At 36.8% G+C, this 20,126-nt stretch overlaps 1 protein-coding gene across 1 annotated transcript; it reads right to left on the bottom strand.

Annotated features, from left to right (window-relative positions):
• Positions 1–396: 396 nt before the first annotated feature.
• LOC140141335 (uncharacterized) lies at positions 397–7,340 on the bottom strand. Its single transcript, XM_072163172.1, has 3 exons — positions 7,146–7,340; positions 2,968–3,113; positions 397–2,473 (listed from the first exon to the last, which is right to left on the bottom strand). Exons 2-3 carry the CDS (start codon positions 2,995–2,997, stop codon positions 1,988–1,990), a joined length of 516 nt encoding a protein of 171 aa, XP_072019273.1. The 5' UTR covers positions 2,998–3,113; positions 7,146–7,340; the 3' UTR covers positions 397–1,987.
• Positions 7,341–20,126: the final 12,786 nt, after the last annotated feature.

Raw genomic sequence — 20,126 nt, 5'->3', positions numbered from 1 at the left:
TGAAATAACTCAAAAGCTGGCAAATTGAATACATGAATACAAGTCCATACTTTGGCCAAATTGAGTTAAGCATGGGAAATTGTTGCTTATACATAGGCCTATCATAAAAGTTGAATCCAAATCCACCCTCTACGTTCGTCTATTGAGCATGTATGATACGATACACATTTGTATTTTAGTTTTCTCAAAATCACTTTCCATGGACTTGGGTGGGTTTTGTATTCTGGTATTCAGTTATTTTCCCTATCATTGTTTTATCGATATGTATCATAATTATTTTTGAACAAGTCAGAGTCTTTCGCAATCTTATTTCACCAACCTTAATAAATTTAGTGAATAAATTGTGTGGGTTTTTTTTTTGTTTGTTTTTTGTTTGTTTGTTTGTTTAAAAAAAAATTTCAATACAACCATTAAGCTTATGTTGCGGGGTCATATCTTACTCCAAAATTGCCATTTTGTGAAAAGCACAAAACTACATTATCGTAACTCCGTGGAGATAAGACTTTGTGATGCCGAAAACAAATGACCCCCTGCAGAGTCAGTGCAAACTCTATGGAGTTAAGATGCTCCTGACATATCAATTGTGTATTGTGTGAAAATACCGGGGTCTCCAAAAAAAAAATTGCCATTTTGAGAAAAACCACAAAAACCTGGACATCATCATCGGCGTAACTCCGTGGAGGTAAGATTTTGTGTTGCCGAATGCAAAAGAACCCCATGTAACGCCAGTACAAACTCTATGGGACTCCACGAGTTCAAATGTTGTTGCTTTGACCACGGACTCTAGTGATCTGGCACATTCGGTAAGCATGATTGTGTTTGTAGTGTTTGAATATATACCATGGTGGAGTTAAGATTTTGTGGCTGGCAAATGAATATGATTGTTGCTAGCTACATTTTCATACCAAATTCTCATTTTTGCCCAAATTGGAGTTAGGATATTGTTGCGCTGAGCCTTCGATGTTAGTAATGCAGACTATGCAGTACACCATAAATTGCATAATATATATTTTGAGCGGCTGATCGGAAATGTCCGGCAATTAGTTCAGAAACAAAAACACCACAACCAATCACAAATTGGCGACAGCACGTTCAAGGAGCGCGTGACCTGGTATAATAAAGCCCATCAAACATCAGCGACGAGCTGGGAAACCACTATTCATAGTAAAGACTTGCTTGTGATATAGGTCCAACTTTAGAATAGCCTCGCAGGGCTACTAATTGTAAACATGTAATGCAATACTCCAAAGGACAATAAACCACCACCCCTCATATTTATTACCATGCATGTGATTATAAACCTACATTGTGTGGATAATTTACACATTTTCAATACGCAACTTCGGAGCCTGATTCATAGACTGTTCAAAGTAAAACCCCTTGTGGTCGTTCTGGATATTCTTAATCTGTTCTTCAATATCCGTACGTTTCTCTTTATATGCGTTCAATATCATGTCTATATGATCCTCCATTTCTTTCGCTTTCTTTCTGATATCTTCCGCGATATTTTGAACTTGTTTTTTTAACAGTTTCTGCTTTTCCTCATCACTTAAGTTTTTCTCTTCACTCGCAATGATCAATTTCACATCTTCTGATGAATCGTTCTCTTTATCATCAGTTGAGTTCTTACTGGTGTCAGAATCATCATCTTTGCTCTTTCCTTCCGCTTCCTCTTTAGATTTCAACGCCAACTTAATATCCTTTGCGCCCGATACACAATCCCATATCCCAAATCCAACAGACAGCACTGCACCAGCGGATGCTACTATAATGGCCAATTTACTACCAGCAGTGACAAGCACTCTTCCACCAATTGCGACTTCTGACCAGATTGCCTCAATGGATATCTGCACTGCCGACACCTCTACGGCTTCCCAAAGACGAACTGCTGTAACAGCAACTCCGACTAGTTTGCCGACATTGAATCCAACTGACGCTGGAGTGGTTCCAACTTTTGCGTATTGGAAACCGGTATCAAGCCAGTCTCTCAGTCTCCGTCTACCACCATCAGTGCTGAAGTACTTATATCCAGCTTGAAAAGCGTCGTCATATTTTTTATAATATCAATAAAATTGTTCAGCTTTGTGCAGATTTTATCCAAGGCTTCTTTGCTTTGTTTTTTCTTCTTTTTATCAAGTACAAGTTTTGTAATTGTCGCTCCTGAAGCTGCCAGAGTCCCTCCAATACTTATTCCCAAACCCGTGAAAGTGAGAATCAGAGACACACCGAGAGTAAATGGAGCAGCGGCTATTCCGCCAGCTGTAATTCCTCCCCCTATTATTCCCAAACTTCCACCCACAACTCTAGTAACCCCGGTACCCATTGCTGTGTTATCTATAAAGGCAGCGATTGGTAATACGAATTCGTTGATATCTTTCTTGATGTTTTCCAGATAGGTTACGGGTTCGCATCCCAGTTGCTTTTGAGGGTGCAGGAAGTCATCCTCAGCTTGAGCCATGTTTTCTAGAAGCCTCTGTAAAAGTAAATGCAAAATTTTGATGTGATAATTTCCACTTATTATTGTATTTAACAAATACATGCATACATAAACCAAACATTATACCAACAAAGGTTTTGGCACATGAGACATGTGAGAAGAAGCCGTAAAACTACACTTTTCCAACGCTTCTTAACCAACAGCAAGCAGAACAACAAACAATAGCAAGTATCGCTTGAACTTATTATTCACATTATTAATATTAAACCTAATTGAAGCAATTTTGAAATTTGACCCTACCTGACCTTTGACCTCAAATAACCTCCACTTTGCTTTTAACATGTTCCCGAGATCCGGACTACATTATAGGGGACAGCCCATGAAATTTTCGCGTCGTTGCACAGATAGACAAATATTTTCGAAATGTTCAGAAGAATCTCTTCTGCCATGTTGGCAATTTTGTAATCCGCACGTTCTATTCCGTTTCAATGAACATACTGGACTTCAGTACGTGAGAAAGTTTATCTTACCAGTGCTTCTTCTTCAGTGATGTCACCCATGGTGGGTTGCGTGTCGAGCCTTTTGGTAGTTAAGATTCTGTATTACCAACTACAATGGATTGGTGCAGATTAGGACGGGACACGCTTTTACGTGCTCATGCTGGTACCTTTAGTGTCTGTAAAAATAAAACAAATCACAATTGATGGAATATTAGTATTATCTATTTATTACTTCATAACCTTAAGGGGGTACTACACCCCTGGCCAATTTTGTGCCTATTTTTGCATTTTTCTCAAAAATTATACCGCATTGATGACAAGTAAGATATGTATATTATAGGGGCAAGGACTACAACTACTGCACTGGAAATTTTATTTCGGCACAGACAGCAGTTGTGGAGTTGCAGTCAAAAATGAGGGAAAACCAGTATTTGATCAATAACTACTTGCCTTGAGTTGCTGAATTTTCGGAGCAATAGTTGTAGTCCTTGCCCCTACAACATGCATATCTTAATTGTCACCAATGCGCTATAACTTTTGAGAAAAATGCAAAAATAGGCACACAATTGGCCAGGGGTGTAGTACCCCCTTAACAAACAAACAAAGTTGAAATCCATACACCCTCTTAGATGACCTTAATCTTCATACAGGGAGTCATCTGAATTTCAAATGGGGTTGCCTCAATGGTTGGGTGGCTCCATTCGAAAGCTACACTCCCTGTGTGGAAGATTAAGATCATGTCAACTGAAACATCCCAATATGAAAACGTGGTTTGTAGTATATTTGTAGGAAACTACAATGATCAAGATAAAAATTACTACATTCAGGTAATTTTCATCAGAATGGCGTTGAAGCTTGCTTTTTATGTTTTAACATAACAGATAAGATGTGTTAACCGCAACATGATTTTCATGTTAAATTGCGGATAAGATGTGTTAAAGAGGAACCTCCGCCAGAGCAATTCTTCTGGGGTGAACCAAACCTGCTTGGTTATCAAATTAATCAGTGTCAAGGTTATCTCTCAATTTGATAGGCGCTAATTGATGTTTTAATTGCATCAATTAGCACCTACAAATTCAGAGATAACCATGCAACTGATTAATTTGATAACTAGGCAGCTCTGGTTCACCCCAACTAAAAGAACTGCTCTGGAGTGGCTTCCTCTTTAACCTCAGAAATAATTGCATTTTAACATGAGTTGATCATCATTCTCCAAATTAAGAATAGGTCTCTAACTGTCTCTCCAAATCACATGATATGAAGTTTTCTGCTGATACCAATCGAAATTGTTTATTGATTCTGTTTAATTAACCATTATGTTATTACCGGTGAACCAATCTATAAACAATAAAATGTAATATTAACCTTGTAAGTAGATTATGTAGGTTACACAGTATTAAATGTTCCTATTGTTTCAGCTGATATTAATTATTACCTATATATCGTCAGGTGGAGTCAATACCAGAATGTGGGATATGATACTAGTACGTTCATTTCATGTATATTACAAAAGCGATACAACTGTTGCACAACTATTCATTACAAAACCAACAAAAATGCAGACAATATTATCTTGTGTGTTTGTTTGTTTGACTATTTATTTATTTATTTAAATAAATCCAAGTAAGGCAAATTATCCACAGTAAAGTGCTCAACCAAGAAGGGAGCTGGAATACATTTAAAATGGACTTGGTGATTTATTAAAGCATTATTTACAATATTGTTTCATGCAGGCCAGCCGAAGCCGACCTACATGTAGACTCGTGACTTGTCAGAATATGTTATAAGCATATTCTGAAGAGTGTAGGTCGGCTTCGGCTGGCCTGCATGAAACAATATTGTAAATAATGCTTTAAGGCCAAGTAAAAATAAAAATATGTTTCTCGTCCGGGTTTTTAAAAATTTGGAGGATGAGGGGCTTTTTATTTTCTATTTTTTATTGGGAAACGACGCTAAATACCTGTATTTGGCACCATATTTTGGGTATTAGACATACAGATTGATATCTGAGAAAAAGGAGGAGGCCCTTTTTATTTTATTGTTTTGAGAGGTATGCCCCTCTAGTGATCACAAAACTCTTCTTAAATGATGTATTATGCATTTACAAAGTTTCAACTTCTGAAACATCTTTTCCGACAAGTTATAACTGAAAATTTACAAAATAAAAAGAAATTTGAAAAATCTTCAAAAAAGGAGGAGGGCGCGGACGAGAAACATGGTTTTTTTTACTCGGCCTAATAAATCACCAAGTCTATTTTAAATGTATTTATTTATTTATTTATTTATTTATTTATTTATTTATTTATTTATTTATTTATTTATTTATTTATTTATTTATTTATTTATTTATTTGTATTTGTTTATTTATTTTTATACATTTTGTAAATTTAACATTTCATTATTCAAATATTTCAATTTGAATTTCTCTTGCTATCTGCAGTGCTTATCACAGATTCAATATTTCTGTTCATCAGACTTAAAGCATGAAAATTACGTACTAAACGATTCATATACTAGTATTGTTCTCCTGTGTATTATATTTCACAAACCACCCTTCAAAGGTCACATTATCATGCATATTTACCTCAATACGGCAGGGGTGTGGGGTGTGTGATGCGTACCAGAGGTTCGGGGTGGGGGGGGGGTGACGGATGATGTGTACAATCTTGCGAAATATTTATTTTACGCGTAGACCCGTTTTTGGAAAACGCACGTTACTTGTTTCATTGCCGATCAAAACATCGCAGAAAATCTCAGAAAAAATCAATCGATTCCTGTGAGAGGATATTGGGTGAATATGTGAGGGTGTGTATTTGGTTGTAAATATAATGTAAGAAAAACTGTTTTATACTTGCCTATATATATTTAATACTATGACAATACAAGTGAGATCATTAATATAATATTGAGGTGATCCAGAACTTGGAAAGTCTACGTTAAAACAGTTTAAATGAAACGCTGTATATAACTATATACTATAATAATACATCTAACACACACAGCTCGAATACATTAAGGCCTGACATAAAATATCCATTTGAAACCTGTAGTCGACGTAATATTGCGTACCTTGCATACATGAAGTGTTGTATATTAACTCTGATGGGATGATGTGCATGTACAGCAAGTTCATGTTTACTAAACACAAACCCAGCTGTCAACAATATTACTTCCGATTCTAAAAAAAAATCAGTTTTAATCGTTAAGCGAATCGATTAAAACAAACATTAACCTGTTTTGCCAAATGGCAATAATAGTAAAATTTATATTTTTTTTCTTTTTGTTTGGCATTTAGGCCCATATTTATTTATTTATTTATTTATTTATTTATTTATTTTTAACGGATATAATCCTTTAAATGTACTCCCACGGTACCCAGTATTATATATCATTTAAATAAAACCTGGTAATTTGCTCTTTCAAACATGACTACCCTTGCAGAAATAACACATGTACATGTACATGTACCTGCCGGGGTTAATAGCTATGAGTTTAGTCAGATTGAACCGGCATACAAAAAAACACAATGTATAGGCAGATTCAATAGTTTGTATTCTGCAACAGGATACAATATATTGAATGATAATTTCAGCTTTTTGCTTCTTAGACTACGTATAGGCTTAACTGGTAAATATTACTTTTGATAGTGCAGTTATGTGCATGTCATGTGCAGCTAGGTCTAGAAAGAGCTGGAATATATATCAGTATTTCATATAGGCCTATACAATATCCTATGTAGACCTATTATTATCTAAAATACCCCTCCAAATGCCAAAATTTTGCTGCAACTTAAAAGAGCTTTTAAGCTGGCGAGACATGTATGCACTATCAGAATTAACTGTTCTTTTTGGAGCAAATTCAATGAATGTTTAATTTGTACCCTTTTATATAGTGGTCACAGGATCGAGTCCATGCAGATATTTTTAAACAATACTGCATGAGGTACTCTCATCATGTATAAAACTAAAACTAAAAGCACCAACACCCGTAAAAGAGAAAGTAGGCCCTATGCTAATAATAATCAACAAGAGCAACTGCGACACGACGGGCTGTTTGTAATGCATGTATTGACAACGTATTTGAATTTGTAATGTGTTGCAAATGTCAGAGCTGTAAATAACGTAAAAACAAACATTGTTGTGCGATTTAACTAAAAATGAAAGAAAGCTGCTTTTATTTTAGAACACATGCATGCTATGATGTCTTACCTGTTCACCAGCTCTGTTAATAGTGCCCGGTGTTAGTGCACATACATGCAATTCTCATAATATGAATCTGAGTAATTTTATGACTATTAACATGTAGCCTATACATCAGAGTCTGTGCTTGTTCGCAAATGCATGTAAAATAATCTATAGTGCCTGGATGAGATTCACTGTGTCATGTTCGCAGCAAAAAAAATGCAGCGCCACAGCAAAACGGGCAGCAAAATAATATGCAGACACGGGAAGTACAACATATATTTTCAATTTTAGGTATTTTCACAAATGTCGGTGTTGCCATTCCGATAATATCATTTTCCTTATATCATGTATCCCGTTCCTCTGTGCTAGCGTCGCTCACCAGGATTTGTTTTATTTAGCTTTATTTTCATGGTGAAGGGAGAAAGGTGACTTGGGGGATGGGTAGAAGAAAAAGAGGGAGGAGGAGGAGGAAGAGGAGAAGAAGAAGTCCTTCTTGGACATTGACATTGAAATTAGTTAAGGGATCGACGTACCATTTGATTCTTATCAAGCCCGCCCCCCCAACACAAAAATTGACAACCATGAGAGTAAAATTTACCAAATAGCGCATTTACCAGTAGCGAGGACCACGAAATTGGGAAAATAGGGGGTTTTAATTTGGACAGACAGCGAAATAGGGGGTATTTAATTTGCATGTGTCCGCAAAATTTGGATAAAAGGGGTACTTGGGAAAATCAGGTAATTTTATGTCAATTATTTAGTGTCACTGAAAAGGGGTATTTGAAATTCTAGTCATTGAAAAGGGGTGTTGGAACTTCTAGTCATTAAAAACCTCGATTTTGCATGAAAAAAGGGGGTAAATTTGATGAAAAATAATTACAAAGGGGGTATTTTAAAAGATTTTGTAACTCTCATGGTTGCCAACTTTTGTGTTGAGTTGGGGCCGGGCTCATTAGTAGGCGAAGAAACAACTACCACGCCCCTTATTGTCAATTGAGCACATGTGCAATACTGATCAATGTAAAAAAAGGTACTCACATATCTAATTAAATGTGGAAAGTGATGTCATTGTGCTCAATAAACACTGATTAAAATAAGAAGACACATCATTTACATGTGCAGTGAAAATGTAACGGGAGCGGTTGCTAGTCCAAAAGGTTTTCTATGAAAACCTTAGTACACTAAACCTATCCCTGACTCTAACCATGACCATGCCCTAACCCTAACCGTCACCATACCCCTAACTTTTGGACTATCGACCCTTTTTTCTGACTATAGGGAAATCTTAGGTTATTTCAATATGCAATACGTTGCAAAGCAATGGTTATTTTAATACTTTTAGAACGTTGCAAAACAGGTTATGTCTTGTTCATATGCGAGCAGCAATTGCAACTCCCACCTGAATATTTACGCCTGGTCGGAATGAGAAAAATGAAAAAAAAATCGACAAAACATTTCGCGTTCACCCCTCTCGTCCGTTCAAAATGTTCGGACCACCCCTTCCCCTGTTTTCCCAATTTTATCCATTTAAGACTTAACATTCTCACCTCAAGACCTCAAAAGTTATTGGATTACCCTCAAATCCCCCCGTGTAAATATTGAACGGTCCCTAAGACTTACACATGTCGGCGGCGTAGTCAATGGAAATTTCATGCTCACGCAATATGCAATTTTACAGGGGAGTCCCGCAAATTATTGCCGCAATATATTTAATGTTACTAGAGTACCTGCGGCTGTGAGGGCACTGTAGCTGTACGTGAGAGCACCACCAGCATCAGATAGTGATGCTGTTTGACCCCCACTGAACCCATATGACCTCTGACCCTAAATGACCTTGGCTTGATCCCTTTGACCTTTGATGACCTCAGTTTTATTTGATACATCCATTTGAAATTTAGAAATCATTTTCAGCTATGAATGCTGGGAAGACATTGCAGTCCTCACAGGGAGTGGTGAAATCTTCCTGTTCCTGTCATATTGAGAATTCGTTATACCATGTTTAAGCCCTCGTAGCAAGGACTCCACCCACCAAGTCTGTGCCCGATCGGACAAAGTTTGAAATTTGACCCCCTCCGTAATGACCTTTGACCTCGGTTGACCTCAATGGTATTTTGCGCATATATTCCCCTCGTAGCAAGGATTCCACCCACCAACTTTGAGCCCCATCGGACAAAGTTTGAAATTTAACCCCTCCATAATGACCTTTGACCTCGGTTGACCTCAATTTCATTTCGGGCATATATTCCCCTCGCATCAAGGATTCCACCCACCAAGTTTGAGCCCGATCGGACAAAGTTTGAAATATGACCCCTCCGTAATGACCTTTGACCTCGGTTGACCTCAATTTTATTTCGGGCATATATTCCCCTCGTATCAAGGATTCCACCCACCAAGTTTGAGCCCGATCGGACAAAGTTTGACATTTGACCCCTCCGTAATGACCTTTGACCTCGGTTGACCTCAATTTTATTTCGGGCATATACTCGCCTCGTATCAAGGATTCCACCTACCAAGTTTGGGCCCGATCGGACAAAGTTGAAATTTTGACCTTTGACCTTGACCTCCGATGACCTTTCAAACTACCCCATAAACGTGGAATGCCCGATACCTATCTATATCCGAAATATCGGAGTGATGCGTCGAAGCGCGGCGAAACGCATTGCCGGACAGACGGACAGACAGAGCTTACGATTTTATTAGTATAGATTTATGTGTATATACATAGAAGATAACATGTTTTGAATTTCATACAATGACTAATTTTTTTCTCCATTCGGAATAATTATAGGCCTATGAACTAAAATTTCTTTAACTTTTTTTGATAGGAACATTTTTATCTATTTTTTATTGTTATTAGGGACCGTTCACAAACACTTGTTAGGGGGGCCTTATGCAAAATAAGAAAAGCATATAAACTCAATTTTCCCGGGAAAATTTGTGGTCAATTACTTTAGCCCCCCCCCCCCTTAGGAGGGTAAAAAAATTTAAGGCCCTCTTTTTGCATCAGCCCCGCCTAACAAGTGTTTGTGAACGGTCCCTTATGTAGCCCTTCCGTACTCCCAAAATGCTATATGCCTGCTTGTGTTATCTCTTCGTTGGGAAGTTAAGCAGTATAACGAAGAAGAAGAAGACAATCTAAACTGGCTGTGCATTCTAGACGTAATTTCTTTCGAGGAATTGAGCTTTTTTGATATGTATGTGCTTTGAAATGTGTTTTGATATATAGGCCAACAAGCAACGAAAATCCAGATTTGTGAACCCAAACTTCATCCATGATCATTCAATTATACAATTTCTTTTGACAGAGTAGTGCGGAACATTTTAAATGTTTCATTCGTGTTTGTAATAAAGGAAAGAAATTCTTTGTTGAATCAGCGTACACACACTCGCAACACCACATCGCGTCGCGTAGTTGCGCGGTGCAACCTATGGAAGCACTGATCTCATAAGAACTTCGTGGTCGAATGGCTCCGTTCTCAGTAGCTGATAAAAATGTTGGGTTTTTTTCGACCGATTTTAATATCAAGTTATGAATGGATTTCGATCAAATTTCTCAAGAGGCTGAAAATCGACCCTATGGTCACGTAATGAGAGAAGAAAAGTTGGTTGTCGCATTCCCTGTATTGTAACATATGGAAAGGTTTCTATACAAAAACGATTCTCTTATTAACCATCATGCGCACAGTACCTCGATACACATGAGCACACATTTTCGTCCCAAGAGCTTCCAAGCAGAGAACAACAAGCAGCGAATGTTTCCACCACATTCATTGATTACTTACACTATACGGTTGCGTGCATAGCAATGTAGGACCTGTGAAGCTTCTAGCTTAAAAGTGGGCCTTTGATTGTTTTTTGTCAAAACCTCAAGTGTTCCCTTCATCCAATCAGATTATATCAAACGAAAGCTAACACTTCCCCCTAAAAACACTTTTAGTCACTAGGTCAACAGATAACACAATTCAATGTTATAGCAATGCGAATGTGGAAAATCTGTTGACAACTACCTATCCAAGCACACTTTTTGACCAAAATGTAGGTTTTAAAGGTCAAAACCTCAAGTGTTCCTTACAATATTTTTGAAATTTTATGTCATTAAATGAAAAAGCACACTTATATTGTCCGTATACTAGAATCACTAGAATGAGCAATGGTTAATTATCTTTAAATTCAAAAAATTGCAAATCTTGTGCAAAAAGTTACCATTTTCGTCAAATTGTCATACGGTTGTAAATTCAATGAACTATGACTTTTAAAAAAGAGCGCTTACAAATTGATATGGCCGTCTTTATGCATAAGTATCATAATAAATTACTTCCACAATTTTTTTCTGATTATTCTGTCTTAGTTAATCCATGATTATGGGATCAGGTCTTCTGGTTTCGCCCAACCAATTTTGTTACATATCTTGCACGAAATACAATCAGAAGACAGGGTCCCATATTATGGAACGACACTGATATTTCTATTCGTTACTCGACATCAATCAAACCGTTTAAGTCACTCTAAAGTCTGTCTCAACAAATATTGTGCAAGTGAAAAGCGCCCTCAATGGCAATTAGAAAATAATGTTGTGGCATGATTTACATCAACGTAAGGGCGCAGTCTTAGCTCTCGAATGCCATTTGTTCTGTCTAATTTGCTTGTTTTAATCTCGAGATATGTTTAGTTAACAACAAAAGGGTAAAATCACAATTATGCCACTCTTACTAGGGAAGAGGACTGTACATGTAAATCAATGATAGCATCAAGTTTACTCTCTAAATGTAAAAGAGTGAAAATCTCACTCTCGAAAAGAGTGATTCACTTATAAGACCACTCAAAATTGAGTGAAATGCGTTTTTTAACTTTAAAACCACTCAAAAAAGAGTGAAAACCACTCTTTAAGAGTGAATTTAAACTCTTTCAAGGAGTTAAATGAAGGACAACTCTAAAAATAATCCACTCGGCTAACGCCTCGTGGATTATTATTCAAGAATCAACAGTTCTTCGTGTATTCTCCTTAACTTAACAACGGTTGGCTCCTGTACAAAGGTATAGGAAGAGTTGTTGAATTACATGTACAGCCCTCTTCCCTTGGAAAAGTGGCATAATTGTGATTTTACTCTTTCGTTGTTAACTATACATATATCTCGCAATTAAACAGAACAAACGGCATTTGAGACTGCGCCATTGACGTTGGCATCATGTCACAACAGTATTTTTCTAATTGCCAAAGAGGGCGCTTTTCACTTGCATATTTTTTGCGACAGGCTGTACAGTTGCATTTGAGCCATTTTATTTAGACTCGGGTGCAATTTGCCATTTTGGTTATTGATGGCCCTCATTTTCATGAACTTTGGGGTAAGAAATAGAGTATTTTTTCCAAATGTTCTGGAAAAACGGTGCCAATTTTTCTCAAAATTTGCGACAATTTTTCCAAAAGTTGGGTATAATTTCAAGACTGTTTTTCGTCAAATTTGGTTCAAAGTCGGGTTGTTTTTCAGAGTCCCAATCGCACATTCCCACACAAACCAAAGTTGAGACCCCATACTCCCATCAAACACAAAAATGTTCATAAAACGTTTATTCAAAACGTTTTCATATCATTTAAATGCCGGGTTATATGAAGGTCATGAAAACGTTTTTAAAACGTTATTGTAAAATACTTTGGGCAAACATTTTTGCAAAATGTTTTTTCATCACATTATAGTACACATTCAACACATTGCATCAATTTAAAAAAAAAAAATGTTGGTGTTATTAAAACGTTTTTATACCCTTTATACATATAATTATAACCTGACATTTAAACCTTTTCTAGCAAACACTATGTGTTTGCTGGGATATAAAAAGATACCCCAAAAAGAAAAGGACCCGCTTGTGAGTATTCTAATTCATAAGGCTCTACCATGGCCCACTTTGTTAACCCAGTTTTAACAAGTTAAACAAGTTAACTGTCATGTTGACAAAAAGTGCCCGTGGGGTATGATCTTTTGGTATTGCCAGTGGTCTGCGGGATGTTTGTTAAATCAAGGGGTAGGGGTTAAGCCTACTTTTAAATAAGTCGTGTCTTAAGTGAACACGCGAAGCTATAGCTGCTAGCCCTGCAGGAGAAAAGTAACCCATATAATAGTGCGCAAATATCCTATACCAGTTTAAAACATTTTTTCGACCTAAAGAATTGCCTGTTTGCTTTCTAAATCAGTAATTTTATTCTGCTATATTTTCGGGTTTTTTTTTTTCCTTTCCAACTTAAATTATTTCGATGTTATAGTGATGTTCATCATGATTGAAGTATAGACCATTATACGAGTTAGTGTCATTATTTCTATCATTATTATTTACTATCATTTAGTGCAGTGGTCTTCTCACTCGCTTATCGCCTCTGCGGCCCGGGTTCAATTCCCCGCGTTGCCACATGTAGTTGGTCCATGCTCGTCCTCGCAGGTTTTTCTCTGGGTGCTCCCGGTTTCCCCCTGCTTCTAAAATCGGACCTCTTCCCATTTTCCCGTCCCTTCATATTCGGTTTGCATCCCTTTAATCTAGTAGCCTGTAAACACTATTGTGCTTGGCCTGGCTTCGGCTGAATATTATAATTTTATTATGTAAAAATAAAAATAATGCTTAACATTATTTAAAGGAAATCCAATAGAAACTTTGTCACATGGGGTAGAAAAATAAGCTAATTTGCCTGAATTTCTTTGAATATTTCAATGGGAAATGTAAACTGTGTGCCCCTCGGAGGAGCTCATCTATTAAAATAATTGTCTGATTGAAATACACGTAAATGATGTCAGTTTCTTTCCTTGTTTCGGGACATTTTTAGCACAGCTTGAAATATTTCTTGACAACCAGTAGATTCCATGTCGACATCCACTTTTCGAGATCGCGTTACTATGCTGAGGGACCGTTCATAAACATTGTTAGGGGGCCTGATGCAAAAAGGGGGCCTGAAAAGTTTTGACTCTCCTAAAATGACCACAAATTTTCTTGAGAAAATTGAATTTATATGCTTTTTCATGTCAAAAAAGGGGGGCCTGAAAGTTCTGAAAAGGGGAGCCGAAATTTTTTTTGCGATGAAATGTTTTTGCATCAGGCCCCCCCTAACAAGCGTTTGTGAACGGTCCCTGATGGAAAAAATTTTAATTACAAAGCGAGAATATGGTCCTATTTTTAAATTGGATAGGTTTTAAAGACGATAAATATCAAAATATAAGTCTATTTTAAGGAAAAACTAACCATCTGTACGATGATACTACCTGTGGTGTGAAGCCGAAAATCTAACCTTTTGACGTTTTTGTTGTTAACTTGAGAACGGTGTATCACAGATTTTAGACCCTTTTTTGACATCTTTTTCTCATAGTTCGTATGTATTGAACTGATAATATACAGTAGCTTATACAGAGACCTAATAGAAATGTACTTTTTGTATTCAGGGGTTTGGAGCTAATAGTTAAGCAAAGTTAACTAAAGACACACATGCTTGCACCGATTTTGATATAAAATTGGATGGATTGAGCATGATACACAAAGATATTGGTCGAGCTGTGAGTTTTAAAAGATAAACTCACAGCGAGACCAATATCTTTGTGTATCGTGCGAAAGGATCAATTCAATTTTATCATTATTATGCTTTGAGAATCTGTTTTTTGTGTATCGTGCGAAAGGATCCATTCAATTTTATCATTATGCTTTGAGAACCTGTTTTTTGGTCAAAAATGTGACCGTACACCACGAATGAGCCGTAAATGTCCTCAATTGTATTCTGAGTTACAGTGTAAAATGGGCATGAAGGTCATATTCATAGGTATTTCAATTTGGTGCTACGTGTATCTCATTAAATGAGGTACACGTAGCACCAAATTGAGGTACCTATGAATATGACCTTCATGCCCATTTTACACTGTAACTCAGAATACAATTAAGGACATTTACGGCTCATTCGTGGTGTACGGTCACAAATACGATTTTTTTTTTTTTTTTGTGATTTTTGGTCAAAATGTGATTTTGATCAAAAATGTGATTTTGGTCAAAAATGTGTTTTTGGTCAAAAATGTGATTTTGGTCAAAATGTGATTTTGGTCAAAATGTGATTTTGGTCAAAATGTGATTTTGGTCAAAATGTAATTTTGGTCAAAAATGTGATTTTTGGTCAAAAAGTGATTTTTGGTCAAAAGAGTGATTTTTGGTCAAAAAGTGATTTTTGGTCAAAAAAATGATTTTTGGTCAAAAGAGTGATTTTTGGTCAAAACTGTAATTTTTGGTCAAAAATGTGATTTTTGGTCAAAAATGTGATTTTTGGTCAAAATGTGATTTTTGGTCAAAATTTTAATTTTCTCGATTATATTCTGTAACCGCCTAAAAGTGGGGTCGTTAAACGGTGTTACGATATCTATACACTACATGTATGGTGATCGTGGACTGCAAGCTGATGCAGAGACCTCCGTGTTCAGGTGAAATTGGTCGCCAATATCCAGAATAATTGGTTTTTAAAAATGTGTATAAAGTATAGGATGGCAGATTCTCAAAGCATAATAATGACCTTACTTGGTCACAACCATCACTGACCATGCCCCTACATGTCACATGATGATGAAACTCGTCGGGTTAAATGTCACGTAGGGTCACAGGGGTCAAAAACGTGATTTCAACTCAAAATGCTACAAATTACGTAGGACAGTAACGCCACTTGCACACATGCATTGTTATTATCCGGTGTCTATTAATCATACACAGATTTGAGGTCAAACGTCCTTAAAAGGTTACTTCCGGTGCAAACAGGGGCTATTTTAACGTGCCTCCTGGCACGTTCGTGCAGTGAGAATAGAAATCCGTGCAGTGAGAATTAAAAATCCGTGCTTAAAATATTTCTATACTACAACCATGGCCAAAATGTGTTGATACACTTATGGAAAACGTACACTATATTATGACCCTATTTCCGTTATTTTTAACGTGATAAGGTGGAGGTTTCTATAGTGTCAAGCCTAAACCCTTTTCTAACAGCCCAACCCCCCCCCTTCCCCACCAATCAACATTGACCGGGGGACACCTTTGTTCCATAGCCATTAAGGTATAGGACATTTTTTGTTTTTGCTATAGCCCCCGAATGAAATGTATTTAATTATGTTTGTACTCACTCAGGTAGCATTGTGTGTGAATTTTACATCCGGACTAGAGGCTATTCTTTTTTTATGGGCATTTTAGTGTCTAAAATGGCCCAAAATGAGGATTTTTCAATATTGCCGTCCATTTCTAATCGTCACTCCCATAGGCTTTACATGTAAAATAAAAAGGCTCGTAAAAATTTAATAGCCTCTAGTTCGGATGTAAAATTCACACAACATGCTTTTTGACCAATTACAAAGATAATTAAATACTTTTCATTCGGGGGCTATGTGGAATTTTTTTTTATGTATTCCTTGTACAATGACATTTCACAATAAAATGTCCATTGGAAACAAAGGTGGGGAGTGGGGGCTTATTTACATAACCCTATCAAAACCGTCCCAACATTTATGGCCAGCATTGTAGTTTCAGCCCGAAAAATGACTAAGAAATTAAAGAAGTTCCTCAAGACTAATCTAGTCGGGAAATCCTATATCCTATAGTTTGTGGTGATCAGTCAAACATTCAAGCAAATATTGCCTCACAACGCCTCTGGTAACGCCCTTTACACCCAATTTTCCGGTCACTCGTGGGGAAAGCCTCTGGACAAGAAAATCCGCAACAGGCGTGGGACAGCTCCATCTACCGAACACAAATTGCCCCAAATTGCCCTGTGCATTTCTTTTTTAGACCGTTAAACACCTTAATTTGGGGCAAAAATAGTGTAATGTTGCACATTACCACAACATATCACATTTGTTTGTGCTAAAATAGTGTAAAATGGAAAGGTTTTGCGCGCTTCGCGCGCAATTGTCCCAGTAAAAGAGGCCAAAAATTATGACCATTAGGAACATTTTCATGAGGGGCGATGGATCGCCGCTCATCGCCGCTGATATGCAACCGGGAAACCAATAAAAAAAAAAAGTAAGTGCGCACCTGTATGGCATGCAGACCTGGTAACGGGGGCAGCTTGATAATCCCTCTGGCTCAATATCGGGACTTTTTTATCATCACAATTGACAATACTTATGGCCAAATTAGTGTGAAAAAGGCTTAAAGAGAAGTTTTCCTCAACAAGCTCTCAAGGAAACCTGTAAAGACCAAATACATTTTTTTCATTTGCTAAATGCATGTGAAATCAGCCGGTTTAAACTCAGTGCGTACAAGGTAAAGGTATATATAGAGGTAAATACTTTCAACGCTAAACTAAACACATAGACACAGCACATCAAATCATTTGGGTATTAATGTATATACAGGGTGAATAAAAAAGTGCAATAGGTCAACGAATCAATATTCACGTAAGAACCAAGTTGAACTTTGCCATTATCGACACTTTTTATAAATGCCACACTCAATATTTTTTGGTGAAAAAAGAAAGTGAACCCTTTAATGAGTTTTATGAGTCATTTTACGGCGATGACCGTTTTAACTCTTTGTCCACGAGGCACCATGTAATTTGAATGAGAGCGCACAATGCGAAATAAAGACACCAGATCTGAAACTGGCTTTAACTTAAATCAAGATTGATTTTTGCGTTCTTTCAATTTTTTTTTCGGTTCAAACTAACTAAGTTCTTCATACCTCACCCAACTCCAACTCTAATAATCCTATACTGGATATTTTCTAATTCACACAACTTCAATTTACACGCATTCCTTTCGACATTTGAAAAACCCGCCCATAAATTTGTATGTTTCTTTTATAGAGAATGAACATTTTTAATGTAAGGGTAAATATGAAAATAACAACAAATAAAAGTAATGTTTCGACTTATACAAGACAGCTCAACACTAGGGACAATAAAACTTAGTGTGCTCCATTCTACTTCAGTGCCAATGAAGAAAATGGCAGTTGTTCTAAATCTACCTTACAAAGAGTGTGTTGACATTCAAAATTTATATATATGTCCCGTGGACAAGCATTAAAATCGAGTGTCGCTGTAAAATGTGTCATAACAATAGAACGGTAAGGGGCTGTGCAATAATTATGAGCCCTGGGGGAGGGTAAAATATATCTAGACCATTTAAAGTTTGGAATTTGGGATCCCCAAAATTTGGCATGTTCAAGGGGGGGCAAAGAATTTTTGGTGGGCCGAGAGAGCGAAGGGGGACAAGCAATTTTTGGCGAGCCGTTCGGAAATTTTACCCCCCGAGGGGCTGATAATTATTGCACAGCCCCTAAGCGCTAATTACTTCGTTTTTTCACACAAGGCCACTAATGAATCTATCATGTGTTTTAAATCCTAAAAGTTCGATCTGGTTATAAAATAAAGATGGATTCTTTGCACTATTGCACTTTTTTTGACTCACCCTGTATATTGCTTGTAGAAAATAAACACCCTGTTTATGAGTTGTGTTTATGGACTGAACATCTTAGTGTTTTAAGTTGCAGTGAGCACTATAGACCAACGCTCTGCGGGGTTTATTGTTCTATTGTTTCCGATTAGAGCGCTGACATATTGGAAGAATTGTTAGGTTCCTGAATATTTCGATCCTGCCTGACAGAACCTTTATCAAACCTTTATCTAGACTTGCTCCAACCCCTTAGGCTTTCTATAGACTGATGCATTTTTCTATTAATTGTTAATTTATATCAATTGGTATTAAGACCTATAAACCATGGCCACACAACACACATAGAACCAGCGGGCTGCAACGTTCATTGTTCTATAGTGTCTGAATAGAGCGCTGACATATTGGAAAATGTTGCCAATCAATATTCATGAGAGTGTACATTCAACGTCCAGTTTTCGAAATTGGGTGACTTGTGTTTGGCATGTGTGAAATACATCTGACTGGGCGTTTTAATTACGTAACGAATAAAGGCATTGACATCATCGAATGGCTGCCTAATGCTGTTATGTGTTTAGTTTCTATAATTACATAGGCCTAATAATTATTGTTACATGTATTGTCAGGTCAGGTGGGTGATAAAGAAGTGTACATCGACAGATAAAGCCTCCTCTATAGACTTCAGACCCCCATAAGTACACATTGGGATACGCGAGAACAATGGCACCACTTTACACATGACTGCCCTTACACATGACTGTTGAGTAGTCACTTATTGATACTCGGCTAATGTGTAAAGCGTTAATTTGCTGTCGGATCAGTGACCGATTTAATGGCGGAACCCCTTTGTTCGAAACAATGGTTGCACTTTTATTAATAGCCTGTCGGAAAATCAAATCGGCATCAAAGGAACAAAGCATTACGTAATCTATTGCCACTCTATGTTTATAAAAGTTCTTTGCTATAGACATTTAGTTCATGAAGAGTGTGTTTAATCTTTTGTAATGAAATTTGTATGCAACTTTTTTATGCAATTTGGCCGACAACTTAATTGCAATTTTGCATCACTTAAAAGTTGCAGAAAATCTTATCACATTTTGAGAACTTTACGCTTCTGTGCGCAAGGTTAAGAGATGATAGGGACACGTGAACATTTCATTTTACTAAAGAGGTTCTGTGTATTTTATGGAGTTATCAAAAATGACAATTCAATTAAATAGAATGACATTTTAAATGAAACCTACCCTTCTAAGTAAATCAAAGGGATTTTTTTATTATTATTACATGTTACAGATATTAATTTCGTGCCATTGTAGGCACCTGTGTGCATTTTATGCATTTTTGTTTGAGTTTGTATTCGTTTTTGCATATCTATACCATCAATACCATAAACTTAATGACATTAATGATCCTAGTGTGTACTTTCATGGAGCTGTAGGTAATTAAAAACAATGACAGGTCAATTAAATGAATTAGTGAAATACATTGGTGATGTATGTATCAATGTTCAACTTTAACTGCATATCATTTGATTGATAAACTTTACTTCGAGGACTGTTAAATGTCAAAAATATCATTTTTTATTTAATGATTTGTCATAAAATTTGTATTATATCGCAAA

This window comes from Amphiura filiformis, chromosome 19 (genome assembly GCF_039555335.1).
Source record: "Amphiura filiformis chromosome 19, Afil_fr2py, whole genome shotgun sequence".
Taxonomy (NCBI): Eukaryota; Metazoa; Echinodermata; class Ophiuroidea; order Amphilepidida; family Amphiuridae; genus Amphiura; species Amphiura filiformis.
Note: the sequence above shows the minus strand (reverse complement) of the source record. Positions and strands in the feature narration are given on the sequence as shown.